Below are 19,415 nucleotides of genomic sequence, written 5' to 3' on the forward strand. Positions count from 1 at the left end.
TTTTTCAGTAGAAACTCTGCAGGCCATAAGGGAACGGCATGATATATTTAGAGTAGGCATGGTATATTTAGAGTAATGAAAGGGAGAAATCAACCAAGACTACTCTATCCAGCAAGACTCTCACTTAGTTTAGATGGAAAAAGCAAAAACTACAAACAAGCAAAAGTTAAGGTTAAGAGCACTACCAAACCAGCTTTATAACAAACGCTAAAAGAACTTTCTCTAGGTAGAAAAGGTCACAACTAGATACCAGAAAATTAAAAATGGGAAAGTTCACTGGTAAAAGCAGACATACAGTCAAGGTGGGAAATCATCCACACAAATAAGATATCAAATCCAGCAATCATAAGAAGAAAGTTAAAATGCAGGATATTGGAAATGCATTTGAAATTAAGAGACTAGCAACTTAAAACAGTCTTGTGTATACATAAACTGCTATATCAAATCCTCATGGTAACCACAAATCAAAAATCTACAATAGATATACACATAAAAAAGAAAAAGGAATCTAAACACAACACTAAAGACAATCATGCAACTACCAGAGAACAAAAGACAAAGAGAAGGAAAAAAAGACCTATAAAAATAATCCCAAAACAATTAGCAAAATGACCATAAGAACCCATATGTATCAGTATCACTTTAAACGTAAATGGATTAATTTCTCCACTCAAAAGACATTAACTGGCTAAATGGTTACGAAAATAAGACCCACATATATGCTGTCTACAAGAGACCCACTTTAGATATAGGGACACATAAAGACTGAAAGTGAGGGGATGGAAAAAGATTTCTCATGCAAATGGAATTTTTTTAAAAAGGCTGGAATAGTAATGCTCATATCAGACAACATAGACTTTAAAATAAAGACTGTTATAAGAAGGATACTGCATATGATCAAGGGATCAATCCAAGAAGATAATTGTAAACATATATGCGCCCAACATAGGAGCACTTCAATATATATAAGGCAAATACAGTCATAAAAAGAAACTGACAATAACACAATAAAAGTGGGGGACTTTAACATCCAACTTACATCAATAGATCATCCAAACAGAAAATGATTAAGGAAACACAGGTCTTAAACAACATATTAGACCAGATGAACTTGATATTTATAGAGCATCCATCTAAAAGCAGCAGAATACACATTCTTCTCAAATGCACATAGAATATTCTCCAGGGTAGATCACGTACTGAACCATAAAGCAAGCCTCGATAAGTTTAAGAAAACTAAAATTACATCAATCATCTTTCCTGACCACAATGCAATAAGAGTACAAATCTACAAACAAAAATTGTAAAAAAAAAAAAAAAAATGTGGAAGCTGAACAGTGTGCTACTAAACAGATCACTGAAGAAATCAAAGAGGAAATCAGAAAATTCCCTACAGACAAATGAAAATGAAAATACAACAATCCAAAACCAATGGGACACAGCAAAAGCAGTTTAAGACAAAATTATAGCAATACAATCTTACTACAGGAAACAAGAAAATTTTCAAATAAACGACCTAACCTTATACCTAAAGCAACTAGAAAAAAGGACAAACAAAACCCAAAGTTAGCAGAGAAAAGAAATGATAAACTCAGGGCAGAAAAGAATGAGATAGAGACAAAGAAAGTACAAAATATCAATGAAACTAAAAGCTGCTTCTGTGAGAAGATAAATAAAATCGATAAAGCTTTAGGCAAACTCATCAAGAAAAAAAGGGAGAGGGCTCACATCAATAAAAGCAGAAATGAAAAAGTTACAGTGAACACAGAAATATGAAGGATCATAAGAGACAACATTATGCCAATAAACTGGACAACCTAGAAGAAGCGGACAAATTCTTAGGTACAATCTTGCAAAACCAAACGAGAAAGAAATAGAAAATATGACTAGAACAATCACAAGCACTGCTATCGAAACTTTGGTTTAAGAACCCCAAGCCAACAAAGAACCCCAGACCGGATGGCTTCACAGGTGAATCCTATCCAACATTTAGAGAAGAGTTAACACCTATCCTTCTGAAACTGTTTCAGAAAATTACAGAGATGGGAACACTCCCAAACTCATTCTTTGAAGCCACCCTCAAACATGGTACCAAAATGATACAGAGATACTACAAAGTGACAAGCCAGTGTCACTGAAAATCATAGACAGCAAAGCCCTAGCACACCAAATCCAACAATACGTTAAAAGGATCATACACCAAAATCGAGTGGGATTTATCCCAGGGATACAAGGATTTTTCCAATATCTGCAGATCAATCAGTATGATAACCACATTAATCTCAGTAGATGCAGAAAAAGCATCTGACAGAATCTATTAGCAGTTTATAATTTTTTTTAAAAAAAAGCTCTTCAGAAAGTCGGCATAGAGAGAACATAACCTAAACAGGGTAAAGCTATATATGAAAGACGCACACATAGCATCATACTCAACAGTGAAAAGCTGAAAGCATTTCTTCTAAAGATCAGGAACAATACAAGGATGTCCACGCTCACTACTTTTATTCAACATAGGTTTGGAAGTCCTAGCCATTGCAGTCAGAGAAGAAAATAAAAAGAATCCAAATTGGAAAAGAAGAGGTAAAACTGCCACTGTAGAGGACATGATACTGTACATAGAAAATCCTGGCAATACTACCAGAAAACTACGAGAGTTGAGTGAATTTGGTAAAGTTGCAGACTACGAAATTAATACACAAAAATGTTGCATTTCTATACACTAACAATGAAAGACCAGAAAAACAAGTTTAGGAAGCAATGCCATTTACCATCACATCAAAAAGAATAAAACACCTAGAAATAAGCCTACCTAAGGAAGGAAAACACCTGTATTCTGAAAAGACGCTAATGAAAGAAATGGAAGATGACACAAACAGATTGAAAAATATACCATGTTCTTGGATTGAAAGAATACTGTCAAAATGACTATACTCCCCAAGGAAATATTCAGATTCAATGTTCAGTTCAGTCGCTCAGTCGTGTCCTACTCTTCGCAACCCCATGAATCGCAGCATGCCAGGCCTCCCTGTCCATCACCAACTCCCGGAGTTCACTCAAACTCATGTCCATCGAGTCAGTGGTGCCATTCAGCCATCTCATCCTCTGTTGTCCCCTTCTCCTCCTGCCCCCAATCCCTCCTATCATCAGAGTCTTTTCCAGTGAGTCAGCTCTTCTCATGAGGTGGCCAAAGTATTGGAGTTTCAGTGTCAGCATCAGTCCTTCCAATGAACACCCAGGACTGATCTCCTTTAGAATGGACTGGTTGGATCTCCTTGAAGTCCAAGGGACTCTCAAGAGTCTTCTCCAACACCACAGTTCAAAAGCATCAATTCTTCGGCCATCAGCTTTCTTCACAGTCCAACTCTCACATCTATACATGACCACTGGAAAAGCCATAGCCTTGACTAGACGGACCTTGGTTGGCAAAGTAAAATCTCTGCTTTTGAATATGCTATCTAGGTTGGTCATCACTTTCCTTCCAAGGAGTAAGCGTCTTTTAATTTCATGGCTGCATTCACCATCTGCAGTGATTTTGGAACCCAAAAAAATAAAGTCTGACAGTTTCCACTGTTTCCCCATCTGTTTCCCATGAAGTGATGGGACCAGATGCCATGATCTTCATTTTCTGAATGTTGAGCTTTAAGCCAACCTTTTCACTCTCCTCTTTCACTTTCATCAAGAGGCTTTTGAGTTCCTCTTCACTTTCTGCCATAAGGGTGGTATCATCTGCATATCTGAGGTTATTGACATTTCTCCCAGCAATCTTGATTCCAGCTTGTCCTTCTTCCAGCCCAGTGTTTCTCATGATGTACCCTGCATATAAGTTAAATAAGCAGAGTGACAATATACAGCCTTGATGTACTCCTTTTCCTATTTGGAACCAGTCTGTTGTTCCATGTCCAGTTCTAACTGTTGCTTCCTGACCTGCATATAGGTTTCTCAAGAGGCAGGTCAGTGGTCTGGTATTCCCATCTCTTTCAGAATTGTCCACAGTTTATTGTGATCCACACAGTCAAAGGCTTTGGCATAGTCAATGAAGCAGAAATAGATGTTTTTCTGGAACTCTCTTGTTTTTTCCATGATCCAGCAGATGTTGGCAGTTTGATCTCTGGTTCCTCTGCCATTCCCTATCAAATTATCAATGGCAGTTTTTGTAGATCTAGAACAAAAAATCTTAAAATTTGACTGGAAATATGGAAAAATGAAAGACCCTAAATAGCCAAAGCAATTTTGAAAAAGAAAATGTATGGCAAAACCAATATAATAATGTAAAGTAATTAGCCTCCAATTAAAATAAATAAATTTAAAAAGAAAGAAAAGAAAATGGAAGTGAAGGAAGGACTCTGACTCCCTGACTTCAGACTATACTATAAAGCTACAGTACTCAAAACAGTATAGGAGTGCCATAAACTGAAATATATTTGGATCATGGAGAAAGCAAAGGAGTTCCAGAAAAACATCTACTTCTGCTCAATTGACTATACTAAAGCCATTGACTATGCTAATGCCATGACTGTGTGGATCACAGCAAACTATGGAAAATTCTTAAAGAGATGGAAATACCAGACCACCTTATCTGTCACCTGAGAAACCTGTGTGCAGGTCAAGAAGCAACAGTTAGGACCAGACAAGGAACAACTAACTGGTTCCAAATTGGGAAAAAGAGTACAACCAACCTGTATGTTGTCACCCTGCTTATTTTACTTCTATACAGAGTACATCACGTGAAATGCTGGCTGGATGATTCACAAGCTGGAATCAAGATTGCCAGGAGAAATATCAACAACCTCAGTTATGCAGATAATAACTAATGGTAGGAAGTAATGAGGAACTAAAGAGTCTCTTGGTGAGGGCGAAAAAGGGAGTGAAAAAGCTGGCTTAAAACTCAATGTTCAAAAAACTAAGATCATGCCATCTGGTCTCATCACTTCATGGCAAATAGAAGAAGGGAAAATGGAAGCAGTAACAGAGTTTATGGAAAGAAAGCTATGACAAACCTAGATAGCATGTTAAAAAGTAGACAGAACACTTCGCCGACAAATGTCCAAATAGTCAAAACTATGGTTTTCCAGTAGTCATGTATGGATATGAGAGTTGGACCATAAAGAAAGTGAAGTGAAAGTCACTCAGTCGTGTCCGACTCTTTGTGACCCCATGGGACTATACAGTCCATGGAATTCTCCAGGCCAGAATACTGGAGTGGGTACCCATTCCTTTCTCCAGGGGATCTTCCCAACCCACGGATCATCCCAGGTCTCCCACACTACAGGCAGATTCTTTACCAGCTGAGCCACCAGGAAAAAGCCCAGGAATACTGGAGTGGGGTAGCCTATCCTTTCTCCAGCAGATCTTCCTGACCCAGGAATTGAACTGGTGATCTCCTGCATTGCAGGCAGATTCTTTACTAGCTGAGCTGTCAGGAATTGGTGCTTTCAAATTGTGGTGCTGAAGAAGGAGTCCCCTGGACTGCAAGGAGATAAAACCAGTCAATATTAAAGGAAATCAACCGTAAATATTCTTTGGAAGGACTGATGCTAAAGCTGAAGCTCCAGTACTTTGGCCACTTGATACAAAGAGCTGACTCATTGGAGAAGACCCTCATGCTCAGAAAGATTGAAGACAAAAGGAGATGGGGGCAGCAGAGAATGAAATGGTTAGATAGCATCATCAACTCAATGGACATGAATCTGAGCAAACTCTGGGAGACAGTGGAGGACAGGGAGGCCTGAAGTGTTGCAGTCCTTTGGATCACAAAGAGTCAGACACAACTTAGCAACTGATCAACAACAAATAGATCAATGGATGGAGAAGAGCGTCTTCAATAAGAAGTTCTGGGAAAATTGAACAGCTACATATAAAAGAATGAAATTAGAGCATTCTCTAACACCATGCACAAAAATAAACTAAAAATGGGTTAAAGACCTAAATGTAAAACCAGACACTATATAAAACTCTTAGAGGAAAACAAAGTCAGAACACTCTTTTACATAAATCACAGCAGTATCTCTTTGGCTCCACCCCCTAGAGTAATGAAAATAAAAACAAAAATAAATGGGATCTAGTTAAACCTAAAAGTTTTTGCACAGCAAAGGAAACCATAGACAAAACAAAAAGACACAGAATGGGGAAAAATATTTGTAAATGATGCAACCAACAAGGGATTAATCTCCAAATGTCTACAAACAGCTCATGCAGCTTAAGATACAGAAACGATAAAAATTAAATCTAAATAGACATTTCTTCAAAGAAAACATACAGATGGCCACAAAGCACATGAGAATATGCTCCACATTACCAATTATTAGAAAAATGCAAATCAAAAATAGGTATCACTTCCCTTCTGTCAGAATGGTCATCATCAAAGTCTACAAACAATAAATGCTGGAATGGGTGTGGAGAGAAGGGAACCCGCCTACACTGTTGGTGGGAATATAAATTCATATAGTCACTATGGAGAACAGTGTGTACGTTCCTTAAATGTCTAAAATAGAGCTACCATATGATATAGCAATCCCACTCAAGGACATGTAACTGGAGAAAACTATAATTTGAAAAGATCGTGCACCCCAGTGTTCATTGCAGTACTAAAGAGTAGCTAAGACATGGAAGCAACCTAAATGTCCATTGAGAGAGGAATGGATAAAGAAGATGTGGTACATACAAACAATGGACTATTAGTCATTCATAAAAATAATACCATTTGCAGCAACATGGATGGACCTAGTGATTATCATACTAAGTGAAGTAAGATAAGGACAATTATCATATTATATCACTCACGTGAAATCTAAAAGCAGTGATACAAATGAACTTACTTACAAAGAGAAACAGACTCCCAGACTTCAAACGTATGGTTACCAAAACGGAAAGGTGTGGGGGAGAGATAAACTAGGAGGTTGGGATTAATATATACAGACTAGTATACACAAGATAGATAATCAACAAGGACCTACTGTATAGCACAGGGAACTCTAATCAATACTCTGTAATAACCCATAATAGAAAAGAATCATGCATATATTCAATATAATTGAATCACTATACTGTATACCCAAAACTAACACATTATTGTAAATCAAATATAATCTAATATAAAATACAGCTTGAAAAAAATCTTGTGAAATATTCAAATGCATTCTGTAATTGTTAATAGTTCTTATTTTATAAATAGTTACAATACTTACTGCTTTTTATTTTTACTAAATATGCTAGGCACTTGGAGGTGTCCCAGGAAGTCAGCCATTACTTCCCAGTGGAATGGACCCAACTCGACAACAAGGTGACTACTTTAAAAGTTAAATTGATGTGCAGAATCTCAAAGGAAACCCTGTGTTTATTAGGGGATGTATCATTTGTATAGATCTTTCATAATTATATCAGTTGCATTTTTACTTGGTAACATGGCCAAGTAATTATACTTTTTGCTAACTTAATTATTTGTGATAGCACAGTGATAACACAAGGAACAGAATAATTAAATATCCAAAATTTGTGTTTTAACGCTTAACTTCTAAAACTTTTTATATAACTAGCAAGTGAGAATCAAAGTGACTATATCGCTTATAATTTTCTCTGCCTTTTTCAGATAGAGAGGTTTGTCCACCAGAAAGATAAGCAGGAGGAAAGATGATGCTAAGCAGCAAGTGACTTACTTGATAGTTTAACAAACCCAATAATTGGGTCCTTCCATTGACCTGTTTAGGTACCACAAACATGTATGGCTCTGTTCACTGTTCTAAAAGAAGGGAAGCAAATATCATGAAAGATGTATTATAATTCAACACAGAAGAGGAAGATTTCACTTTCAAGACATTAATGGAGAGTGAGGGCAGGGACAGCCCTGTGGTAAGAGGTAGAAGACTGGCTGTGGAAGCCAAGATGAGGTGATGTCAATAATTCAGTCCCTTAGTAACTAAGATGTAATACCAAGCACAAAGACTAATGCTCATTACATTGCTAATATTGTCACACTTTTTTCTCTTTTTAGGTCATCCAAATATGGGTGGGCCAATGCAGAGAATGACTCCTCCAAGAGGAATGGTGCCCTTAGGACCACAGGTAAATAATAAGTGCAGGAAGCTAGAGGCTGAGTTTTTTACCTTTATCTTACACAAACAACCTATATTATTTGCTGGTTCTTTATACATAAAAGACTTAATTTGACATAGTTTTTAAGCTCTTGAGGATATGTTATCTATGACATGTCCAAATAGATGTAACATCAAGCCATATTTCAACAGGTGCTACCACATTTGCCCTTGGTACATTCTAGAAAACACATTATTTAGAAATCCATTATAGTAATTATTACTAAAAAAGATAACTGTTACCCTTTTTATATTGAGGAAATATGAAAAATTATATTAATTATTATAAAGGATAACTAAGATAATTTTAAACCTAATTGAATTAAATAGAATAAGTGGCATAAAATATATTTCTGTAAGTCTTTTAAAGAATGCCACTGACCATTATATAGTACTATATTTTGATTATGAAAACAATAGAAAACCATTTATAAATAAACATTAAAATGGGTCTTGCTGAAAAAGTATAATACAACAGTATACACTAGATGTTATTAGCCTACTTCTCTATCACAATTTCCCAGGAGTATACACCAAGATTGAACCTATTCAGCTGTTGATGACATTTTTTAGTATGCTGCTCCAGGCTGTCACTTATTTTAGCTAAAACCTCTCTTTGTCTCTCTTGGGAAAATTGCATGAGGTAGAAATTAATTTTGTAATGTTATATTTCAAAGAAACGAATCCAGAATTCAGAATTGTACATTTCTTCCTTATAGGTCAGAGGTCAGTGTAACACACCACTGGTTAAAAGGATCGTTTACTTTTCTTATTCTCTCCAAGAACAGTCTATATAAGTGATAGTTTTAGAAGCTTGTTTCATGTATCTACTTTAAAAATGTTAAGTATTTTGATGTGTGCCCAAAACAGGTATTTAAGACTCTAACCCTCTAACCACATTTACCCAGGTAAATGTGACTTATTTCTAGGAGTTCCTAATCAACATGTAGTAATACACAGTTGACCCTTGTCAAAATGTGGGAGTTAGGGGCACCAAACCACTGCACAGTTGAAAACCCATGTATAACTTTTGACTCCCTAAAACTTAACTAACAGCCTACTATTAAGCAGAGATCTTACTGATAACATAAACAATTAATACATATTTTATAAATATATTATATACTGTATCCTTACAATAAAGTAATATAGAGAAAAGGGAATGCTATTAAGAAAATTATAAGAAAATACAATTACAGTACAACACTATATCAATACTGTAAGTTTACATCATCTGTTTATAAGATGAATTATCTGTCAGTATCTATGTCAGTATTGTCTTAAAATATGTAGATACCTGCTTACAAGATTTGTCTAAGATTAAAATTATATATATTGTCTTAAATGATATGAAACACTGTAGATATTACATATATTTAAAACACTAGATGTCAAAAATGAAAAGGCGAATATATTCCTATTTATTTACAGGTATAACAATTCATGCATTGATATGAAGAAGCAGCACTGTGATAGCTTTATGGTAACCTAGTTTAATAATCAACACTTGCTTCATCATAGTCTAGCCTGTACACTAATGAATGAATCATAACATTTTCATGGCGTATAGTATTACAGGCATATTCAGAATACAGTATTTAAATATTGTTAAATTTTTTTAAACCGCTTACATGTGATGGTAGGCTGATAACATGGTTTCTCTAATTAAGGGGGAGAGAGAGAGAAGCATATTCTATACAGTAATGTAGATCTTTGAAAGCAAAATTATAAAACATTAAGAAAACTAAGACATTCATTTTATATTAGGTATCACTCTCCTTATGCCTGAGTGTAGACTTATGTCTACATATAGTTTATGCATTCATGACATACCTTTTCCTTTATTTTCTTGCTCTTTCTAGACTATGCGTTTCATCTGCAAGTTTTTACAAATTGTTGCAAATCCACAAAAATGGTCCAATAATATATTTACTGAAAAAAGCCCACTTATAAATGGATTGGCACAGTTCAATCCCATGTTGTTCAAGGATCAAATGTACAAACTGTATTGGAACATGAAGCACAAATTTTTCAGAGATATCTATTATGTAAATATTTGTGAGATCGTCAAAATAAAAAAATATTATTTAGGCTCATTTATTTCCTATATATTTTCATAAGATCTTATAAAACTCTGATCTAGATATTTAAATTATTTTTTGCTATTTCTGCTCATCTTAGGAATGGTGATTTATGGGACCAACCATCATTAATCTATTAATGGCAATTAGAATTTATAAGATCTGTAGAATAGTTCACTGACTGAATATACTTTTCAATTCAATTCAGTTCCGTCGCTCAGTCATGTCTGATTCTTTGCAACCCCGTGAACTGCAGCACCTCCCTGTCCATCACCAACTCCTGGAGCCTACCCAAATTCATGTCCATTGAGTCAGTGATGCCATCCAACCATCTCATCCTCTGTTGTCCCCTTCTCCTCCTGCCCTCAATCTTTCCCAGCATCAGGGTCTTTTCAAATGAGTCAGCTCTTCACATCAGATGGCCAAAGTATTGGGAGTTTCAGCTTCAGCATCAGTCCTTCCAATGAACACCCAGGACTGATCTCCTTTAGGATGGACCTCCTTGCAGTCCAAGGGACTCTCAAGAGTCTTCTCCAACACCACAGTTCAAAAGCATCAATTCTTTGGCGATCAGCTTTCTTTATAGTCCAACTCTCACATCCATAGGTAACTACTGGAAAAACCATAGTTTTGACTAGATAGACCTTTGTAGACAAAGTAATATGTCTGCTTTTTAATATGCTGTCTAGGTTGGTCATAACTTGTCTTCCAAGGAGTGTCTTTTAATTTCATGGCTGCAGTCAGCATCTGCAGTGATTTTGGAGCCCCAAAATATAAAGTCAGCCACTGTTTCCACTGTGTCCCCATCTATTTGCCATGAAGTGATGGGACCGGATGCCATGATCTTAGTTTTAGTCTTTAATAAACTAAGCCAACCAGTTTTAAATCTATATACAACTTGAAGAATTTTTTTCTCAAAAGATTTTCATAATAGATACATTTTGAATATATGTCAAAAGTTGATGTCTGTAATTTAGTTATTCTTCATTCAGGTCACTGACTTTTTGGCTAGCTCCTCTTTGCGTTTTTGTCATTCCATACCAATATTTTCAACACTTTTAAAAATTAGAGTCTGATTTGAGTAAGTTTTTCAGTATTTGAAAGATATACCGATGTTTACCTAAGCTACTGAACATATGAATACTTAGATTTCATTTGAAAATGCAGAAGTGAAAAAGCATACTGGTCTTTATATTTTAACATGTCAAGCCAAAAATTTGTGTGTTTTGTGTTATAAGTAAATTACAATAGAAAGTAAGTAAACATTTCTTGTGAGTAATCTCTTACTGAAGAGTTTTACTCACTTTATCATATAAGCATGAATTCTTCCTTTGCATTTTCAAACCCAAAGAGAGTAGTTTATTTCTTCTACTTGGATTAATATCCTTACTATCTATTTCTTTATAATTTGGGGGAAGTAAAGTGTTCAGGTGTGAATTTACCTCAGAAACCAGAAATGCCTGCAACAACTAATGTAACACTGTATTTAAGTATAAAAGGTTAAATGAAATTGTTTATACATATCATGTACTTAAATGAAAACAGGAATCATATTCATATGAATGATACAGTAGGTTAAAAGTGAAGAAAAGTCATTTAAATTGAGGGATTCTTATGAGATATTTACTTATAACACCTGGTATATGTAACATATGGATTATAAACTGTGAGATCTGTAATAAAAAGTTAGCTGTGTTTCTTTAAATAGAAAAAAAGACTCTCATGACAGATATTTAATAATACAGATACTATCCAAGAACAGAATGCTTCTGCTTTTTAATTCCTAAAATAAATATATATAATCTGATTCTTAATGCTGCCAGAGGCAAAATGCACACCTAGAATATAGTAAATATATGATTAAAACCTACTGCATGGAGGAAGAAATAAAACTTTGCTCCAAATCCTGGTGTATTTCTACCACCCCTTGCTGCTGCTGCTACTGCTAAATCGCTTCAGTCGTGTCTGCGACCCCATAGATGGCAGCCCACCAGGCTCCCCCGTCCCTGGGATTCTCCAGGCAAGAACACTGGAGTGGGTTGCCATTTCCCCTTAATTTATTTTAAATCAAAGTTCAGTGGTAATACGTGATTTTTAGACTGATATCTGTATCCTTTCGATGGAAAAGCAGAATTACTTATTCAATCAAGCAAAATGTCTTCCCTAATATCATATTTGAAGTCATTTTTCTGTATGACTCTTATAATAATATATTGTTAGCTTGTCTGTGTTCTTAGGCTCAGCAGATACACATGATTAACAGAAAAATTCAAGACTCTCCAACTAGTTCTAGTTCCTTCAGAAATCTAGAGGCTAAGTGAGTTATATGCAAATAGGAACATATCATGACTTCCAAGTCAAATACTTAGGATGAAGAAATAAGATGTTAAGAGGAAGTAAACTAATTCTGTATTTTCACATCTAAGATAGGAAGTGGAATTTAGTTCAGTATAATAACTTTCTAGAAATTTACCTGCCCAATCACGGAAACACTCTTTGTAAACCTTCCAGGCAGAGTCTGAACAGTCCTTTGTCAGGACCATTGCATTGGGAGAGAGATTAAACCAGATGGAATTTTACTGCTGCCTTCAGCTTTAAAATTCAGTGATTCCAAAGTAGCTCTTCCCATTCTGCCTCTGTTACCCATTAGAATGCCTGTTGTTATTCTTTCTTATCTTCCTGTTTTCTGTTTGCTTCAGATTATTTGCAAACTGAAAATATTATAAATTTCTCAAAATATGTATTGGATAATTTCTTATCCAATTGGATAATTTCCTGTAACACTTATGAACTGTGATACATGAGCATTGGATCTTCACAGATAAGTAGAACAGATTCTACCTTCAGGTACTTATTGTTTAACATGAGATGCAGATACATAAAGAAAAACTATTAAACAGTAGGAAAAAAGTCAAAAAAAGCAATATGCATTCTCTGGCAGGGAGTCACTAGGTCAAAAGCATGTAATTTTGTTAAGATTGAGGGCCCAAGGGAAAATGAAAAGACTCACTTAAGTTGGTCCCTTATTAACAGTTTAAGAGTTAGCAATGACAGTTTTTGAGCACCACGTATCTTGCCTTTAATGCATCAGCACTATAATAGGTGTTTTGTATGATTTCATTTTTCCTCCAATAAGCTTACAGGAGAGATGATATTATCACTTCGTAGAGAAGAAAGTTAAGGTTGAATGGATCATTGGGAGAATCTGACCAGTAAACACACGTGTAGAAAGGGGAGCAGAGGAAATGGAGCAGGGGACACAGATTTTCAAACCACTATGTCCAGAGCTATGAGGAAAACAAATGTATCCCTTGATAAAACAAAACACAGACCTTCTAGGATCCAAAACGGGGGCAGTTTGTTTTATGAAGAATTCCTGTTAAAGTCTATCACATAGATTTTGTTCCCAGTGATAAATTTTCTTCTCAGAGACTCCTTGCTAATACTGCTGCTGCCATCCCCATGCATGATCCAGAGGTTAAGAGAAATAGCTCTCTCAGCTGTGGATAGATACCATTCTCCTATTCCATAGCACCTCATTTGAGACATTTAAATATTATTTCTTGAAAATAAAAGCAAATAATGAGAACAACATGTAACTAGGTAGTTTATTTACAAACTGTGGCTTACTCCCTGGAGTTAACAGACCTCCTCTCACTGAATATTTCCCTGTCATGTTAGCACCTACTCCACAGAAGGCCATAGCAGATGAGTTATCATGAGTGTAAAAGTCCACTGCATGTTTCTAAACCACAAGAAAGTCAGTAATCTGGAGGGTCGAGGTGGGGGGAAGGGAAGAAAGTAAATATGATAGGAAATGAGGGCAGCTAAGCCTGGCCTGTGAGTAACATCATAGGGCCATGCTGAAGAATGGACTTCATTTGATAGACAGCGTGGGTCATCGTGGCTTTTAAGCGACATGAAGAGGACTGAGTTTAAGAAGCACAGTTCTGGAGGCAGAATGGAGAATAGATTGGGCGGGCGAGAGGCTTAGTCAGAGAGACCAACTAAGAGAGTATAGTAGTGGCAGTAAGTGACAGAGATGAGTGATGCGAAGGGAGCGGTATTTCAAGAGCTGTCTCACAGGCAGAATCAATAGGCCTTGGTAACTGACTGGATACGGAAATTGAAATAAAAGGAAGAAACATCAAGGAGCTCCCAGAGGTTCTTAGCCTAGACTGCTGCATAGAAGGGGATGCCACAGAACTGAATGAGGAAGGCAATATAAAGAACGCAGCTGTGACAAGATAAAACGGAGGTGACTTTCAGGTATGTTGTGTGGGAAATGGTACCAAATAGAAACAACCAATATGAAGTTCAGCATGTGAGTTGTCTAAGAGCTTAGGGGAGACATCAGGACAAAATAGATTTCAGATTCCTAACATATAAATATGGAGAAGGCAATGGCACCCCACTCCAGTACTCTTGCCTGGAAAATCCCATGGATGGAGGAGCCTGGTAGGCTGCAATCCACGGGGTCGCTAAGAGTCGGACACGACTGAGCGACGCAACAGCAGCAGCAGCAGCATATAAATAATTGTTGAACTAATGGCAGCGGGTAAGTTTACCCATAAATGCGTATTTATTTAGAAGGATGCTGTGGCTAGAACTTGGAGAAAAGTAAAAAAAAAAAAGAAGAACTTGGAGAAAAGCAATATTTAAAGAGTTGGCAAAATAAAAGGAATCACCAAAGGAAACTGAAGAATGGTCAGAAATGTTGGAGGAATAGTAATGTCAGAAAGCCAAGCATGAAGTATAATAGTCGATAGTTCAAAGTATATTAACATGACCATATTAAAATTAATATTTTGGCCCTTATGGAAACGAATATGATATATCCATTAAATGTTTTTATTTTTTGAATGCACATAACATTCAAATATTGACAGAAGTCTGTCGAGTCATAATTCACACGTGCATATTTTAAGTATACTTTCAGTTCAGTTCAGTTCAGTTGCTCAGTCGTGTCCGACTCTCCGCGACCCCATGAATCACAGCACGCCAGGCCTCCCTCTCCATCACCAACTCCCGGAGCTCACTCAAACTCATGTCCACAGAGTCGGTGATGCCATCCAGCCATCTCATTCTCGGTCATCCCCTTCTTCTCCTGCCCCCAACCCTTCCCAGCATCAGAGTCTTTTCCAGTGAGTCAACTCGTCGCATGAGGTGGCCAAAGTATTGCAGTTTCAGCTTTAGCATCGGTCCTTCCAATGAACACCCAGGATCGATCTCCCTTAGAATGGACTGGTTGGATCTCCTTGCAGTCCAAGGGACTCTCAAGAGTCTTCTCTATCACCACAGTTCAAAAGCATCAATTCTTCAGCGATCAGCTTTCTTCACAGTCCAACTCTCACATCCATACATGACCAAAGGAAAAACCATAGCCTTGACTAGACGGACCTTTGTTGGCAAAGTAATGTCTCTGCTTTTTAATATATTATCAAAGTTGGTCATAACTTTCCTTCCAAGGAGTAAGCGTCTTTTAATTTCATGGCTGCAATCAGCATCTGCAGTGATTTTGGAGCCCAAAAAAATAGTCTGACACTGTTTCCACTGTTTTTCCATCTATTTCCCATGAAGTGATGGGACCAGATGCCATGATCTTTGTTTTCTGAATGTTGAGCTTCAAGCCAACCTTTTCACTCTCCTCTTTTACTTTCATCAAGAGGCTTTTGAGTTCCTCTTCACTTTCTTCCATAAGAGATGGGAATACCAGACCACCTGACCTGCCTCTTGAGAAACCTGTATGCAGGTCAGGAAACAACAGTCAGAACTGTACATGGAACAACAGACTGGTTCCAAATAGGAAAAGGAGTGCGTCGAGGCTGTATATTGTCACCTTGCTTATTTAACTTATATGCAGAGTACATCATGAGGAACGCTGGGCTGGAAGAAGCACAAGCTGGAATCAAGATTGCTGGGAGAAATATCAATAATCTCAGATATGCAGATGACACTACCCTTAGGGCAGAAAGTAAAGAAGTATACTTTAGTGTTCATATATTTTTGTGGATTTGTATACTAGTACATTTCTTTCTGGAATATATCATTTTGCAGACAGAAGTTCGCATTCAACTTGCTTACATTAGATTCACCTGTTTGTTTTCAGACTACATAATTGTTCTGATTCTGACAATTTCAAAATGTTGACTTAGTCTTTTCTTTAAAAACAGAGTTTGGGATTTATGAAATGTCTTGCTTGAAAAAGTTCACTTTTGTACAGATATCAAGAAATTAATAAAGATAATTGAATATTACAATTGTAACTATACCTTAATCATTTAATATGCTCCAATGATCATACATATTCACGTAGTTTTTAAAAGACACAAGCCAATGTAACTGCTAAATAGAAGCAAAAGTTTAAGAGTGGACCCTTCAGAGAATGAATTGCACAGGCCTTATCCAACCAGGAGTTATGTAGGGAAATCATTAACCTGCTCTCCTTTCTTTCCCCCCTCCTCTTTGGTTTTGTTTTTTTGTTTTGTGGTAGTCTGACCCTTGGTTATCATTACAGAACTATGGAGGTGCAATGAGACCCCCACTGAATGCTTTAGGTGGCCCCGGAATGCCTGGAATGAACATGTAAGCAAAATGCTATATTGTCCTGTAAAGTGTTCTATTTTCTGTCTTCTAAAGTCACACTAATTTGTAACACAATTTAAGCTAAATTTCTTTGTAATGTAAAATGAAACGATAGTATCAATGCACTAAACGTGAACTGTAGTGTTTGCTTCATTTTCACAACATATTGTTTTTCTGCCTTCCTTTGCAACCTTTAAATTTTTTTCCATTTCAAATGCCAACTTTTAGCCTGATTTTCATGTTCTGTTTATCATAGAAATGAATCTCTTGTAAATAAGCACATAGTATTCATGCAGTCCATACAAAAATATGAAGAGATGACACCAGGACCATGACTTAACTCTCCAGAAGTAGACAATTGAATATTGTTCATTGTAACAGATATAACATGATTCCTGTGAGTTTTAAACTGTTAGAAATATATATATCTATATATGTCCTTCCTAAAGATATATGTATATTTGCTTTGTTGGGACCACTATTAACCCAGGAAGAAGTTTCTGGTAGTTTCTTCTTTATTAAAGAACTTTCCATAGTATAATTTCTTTTGAAAATTCAAGATATACTTAGATAGGGAGTAAACTAATAGACTTTTTTTGTTTTTATTTTTTTACTATAAAGGCCTTCAAAACCAAAGAGAGCAGTTGCTTCTATCAGTCAACAGAATGCAATTTGTTAAGGAATTTAATTTCTTTCTCATTATCTTACTTGCCCCCTCAAAGTTCCATATACACCCAGAACTTGTTAACGGCCTTCATTAATTCATTAGAAGCTCAATTCCATGATGTAACCTAAAGAAAATTTATCAGAAATAATGAAAGAGCTCTGTATATGGCTTGGGTAGTCTCTCATCTATTTCCATATTCCCCATTAGTCCATGTTTTGGTTACTTATCTATCAAACTAAACGACTCTGCCATCATTTAATGGCATTGAAAATATACTGAGGTAGGCTTTGTTTGATGTCCATAGGGATTTGTTTAAGTTTCTGGAACCATTTTCATGGAAAGCAGTTTTGCCTAAAATAGAAAATAGGTTAATAGGTGGATACCAACCAGGCTCAAAACTGACAGAACAAGGGGGAAAAAAGTAGGTCAAATTTTCCTATCCCATCTTTTTTACTTTTAAAGTAAAAATGGATAGACATGAAGTCTTTTCTTAAATTCCTCAAAGGTTTAGCCTTATTAATGACTGCTACAAAAAGGAGTGATATTTTGTGCTTGTATCAAAAGCTGAAACTTTCAATAATAGGATTTAGATATATATAAAATTTACCTAAGATTCTGACTTTAAAATGAAATAGCTTTTAAAGGATAATTTGAATTCTATGTATAGATGTTGAAGGAGTATACATTTTGAATGCTGTGATCAACCCAGAATTCTCATTAAATATTAAGAATGTATCTAATATCATTTGGTATATTACTCATCATGATAATTAGTGATGTGGTCGACTTTAGATCAACTTGGTTTTGCTAGTATTAGAAAAGTCATTCTCATGTGACCACTGGAAATCAAATAGCTACTTAAAATTGTCTAATTTCTTTCTCACATACATTTAAACAGATACTTATGGTAATATTTAATTCCATAGAATATGAAGACTAAATGTATGGCTGAAAAGTTCAAATGACTATTTCTGTTGGTGTTTGGGTTTCTCATTTTAATATATCCAGATATTTTAAAATATTTTTTATTACATATTATGTTACTATTTGTATAATTTCTGGCTTTTAAAGAAATTTTAAGCTTTACAGATTCACATTCCATTATTTATTATTGACTGTTATTTGGGGTCTTATATAATTTTCAGTTTTCTATAAATTAGGATTCCTTTAAGGACAATGACATCATAAATATTTCCCTCTAACAGAGAAAGTTCTGAAATATGGACAATCCAACCAGAGAGACTCATTGTTTTATTGATTTTGGCCCCAATAAAGCAAAAGTGAATTTAAAGAGACATAAATAAGCCATATTATTGTCTCCATTGTACTCAATAAATTTTATTGAAATTCACTCCATAATTTATTATCATTAAAAAAAATTAAATCTTACTGTGTAATGGCAAGTAGGTATTTCTAACTGAAATTATGACTTTCTTCATGTCATTTTGTTACATGTTGGATAAATTAAAAATTAAAGGAAAGGGCATTAGAATTAGTGTTACTTAGGCTAGGGCTTCCCTGGTGGCTCAGTGGTAAAGAAGCCTCCTGCCAGTGAAGAAGATGCAGGTTCAGTCCCTAGGTCAGGAAGATCCCCTGGAGAAGGAAATAACAACCCACTCCAGTATTCATACCTGGGAAATCCCAAGGACAGAGCAGTCTGGGGGTGGCAAAAGAGCTGGGCCTGACTTAGCGACTGAACAACAGACACCACCTTGGGCTGCATTTTTAATCGTCTAGATATTTGTGTTGGGATCAGGAGGGATCTACCAAAGGATCATATCTGGATGTGGTTTCTTTAGTTTGTCACTTTTCATTATTTGATACCAAAATATAATGATAGTAAAAAATACCCAGCCCTGGTCATGAAAGTAAATAAATACCATATTCTAACTATAGCTTTCTCTCTTACTGAAACCAAACCATTTGGAACAAAATTTTGTTTACTGTGTTGTTAAAAAAACATATTGGTCATCTCCAAAGAAAATGGTTATTTTG

The 19,415-nt window shown here is 35.9% G+C and overlaps 1 protein-coding gene across 8 annotated transcripts in view; it reads left to right on the top strand.

The window, feature by feature from the left end:
• SSBP2 (single stranded DNA binding protein 2) overlaps positions 1-19,415 on the top strand; it is a 331,697-nt gene that overhangs the window by 266,966 nt on the left and 45,316 nt on the right. For all 8 annotated transcript variants that reach the window (XR_016038015.1, XM_055428680.2, XM_055428682.2 and 5 more), the window contains 3 exons: positions 7,213-7,279; positions 7,988-8,058; positions 16,686-16,753. Coding sequence is in view for 7 of the 8 variants with exons in the window: in XM_055428680.2 (XP_055284655.1) it covers positions 7,213-7,279; positions 7,988-8,058; positions 16,686-16,753 (206 nt within the window). In the remaining variant the exon portion in view is untranslated. The remainder of the gene's footprint in view (positions 1-7,212; positions 7,280-7,987; positions 8,059-16,685; positions 16,754-19,415) is intronic.

Source organism: Moschus berezovskii, chromosome 8 (assembly GCF_049115385.1).
Source record: "Moschus berezovskii isolate FMDL1 chromosome 8, NW_MosBer_1.0, whole genome shotgun sequence".
Lineage (NCBI taxonomy): Eukaryota > Metazoa > Chordata > Mammalia > Artiodactyla > Moschidae > Moschus > Moschus berezovskii.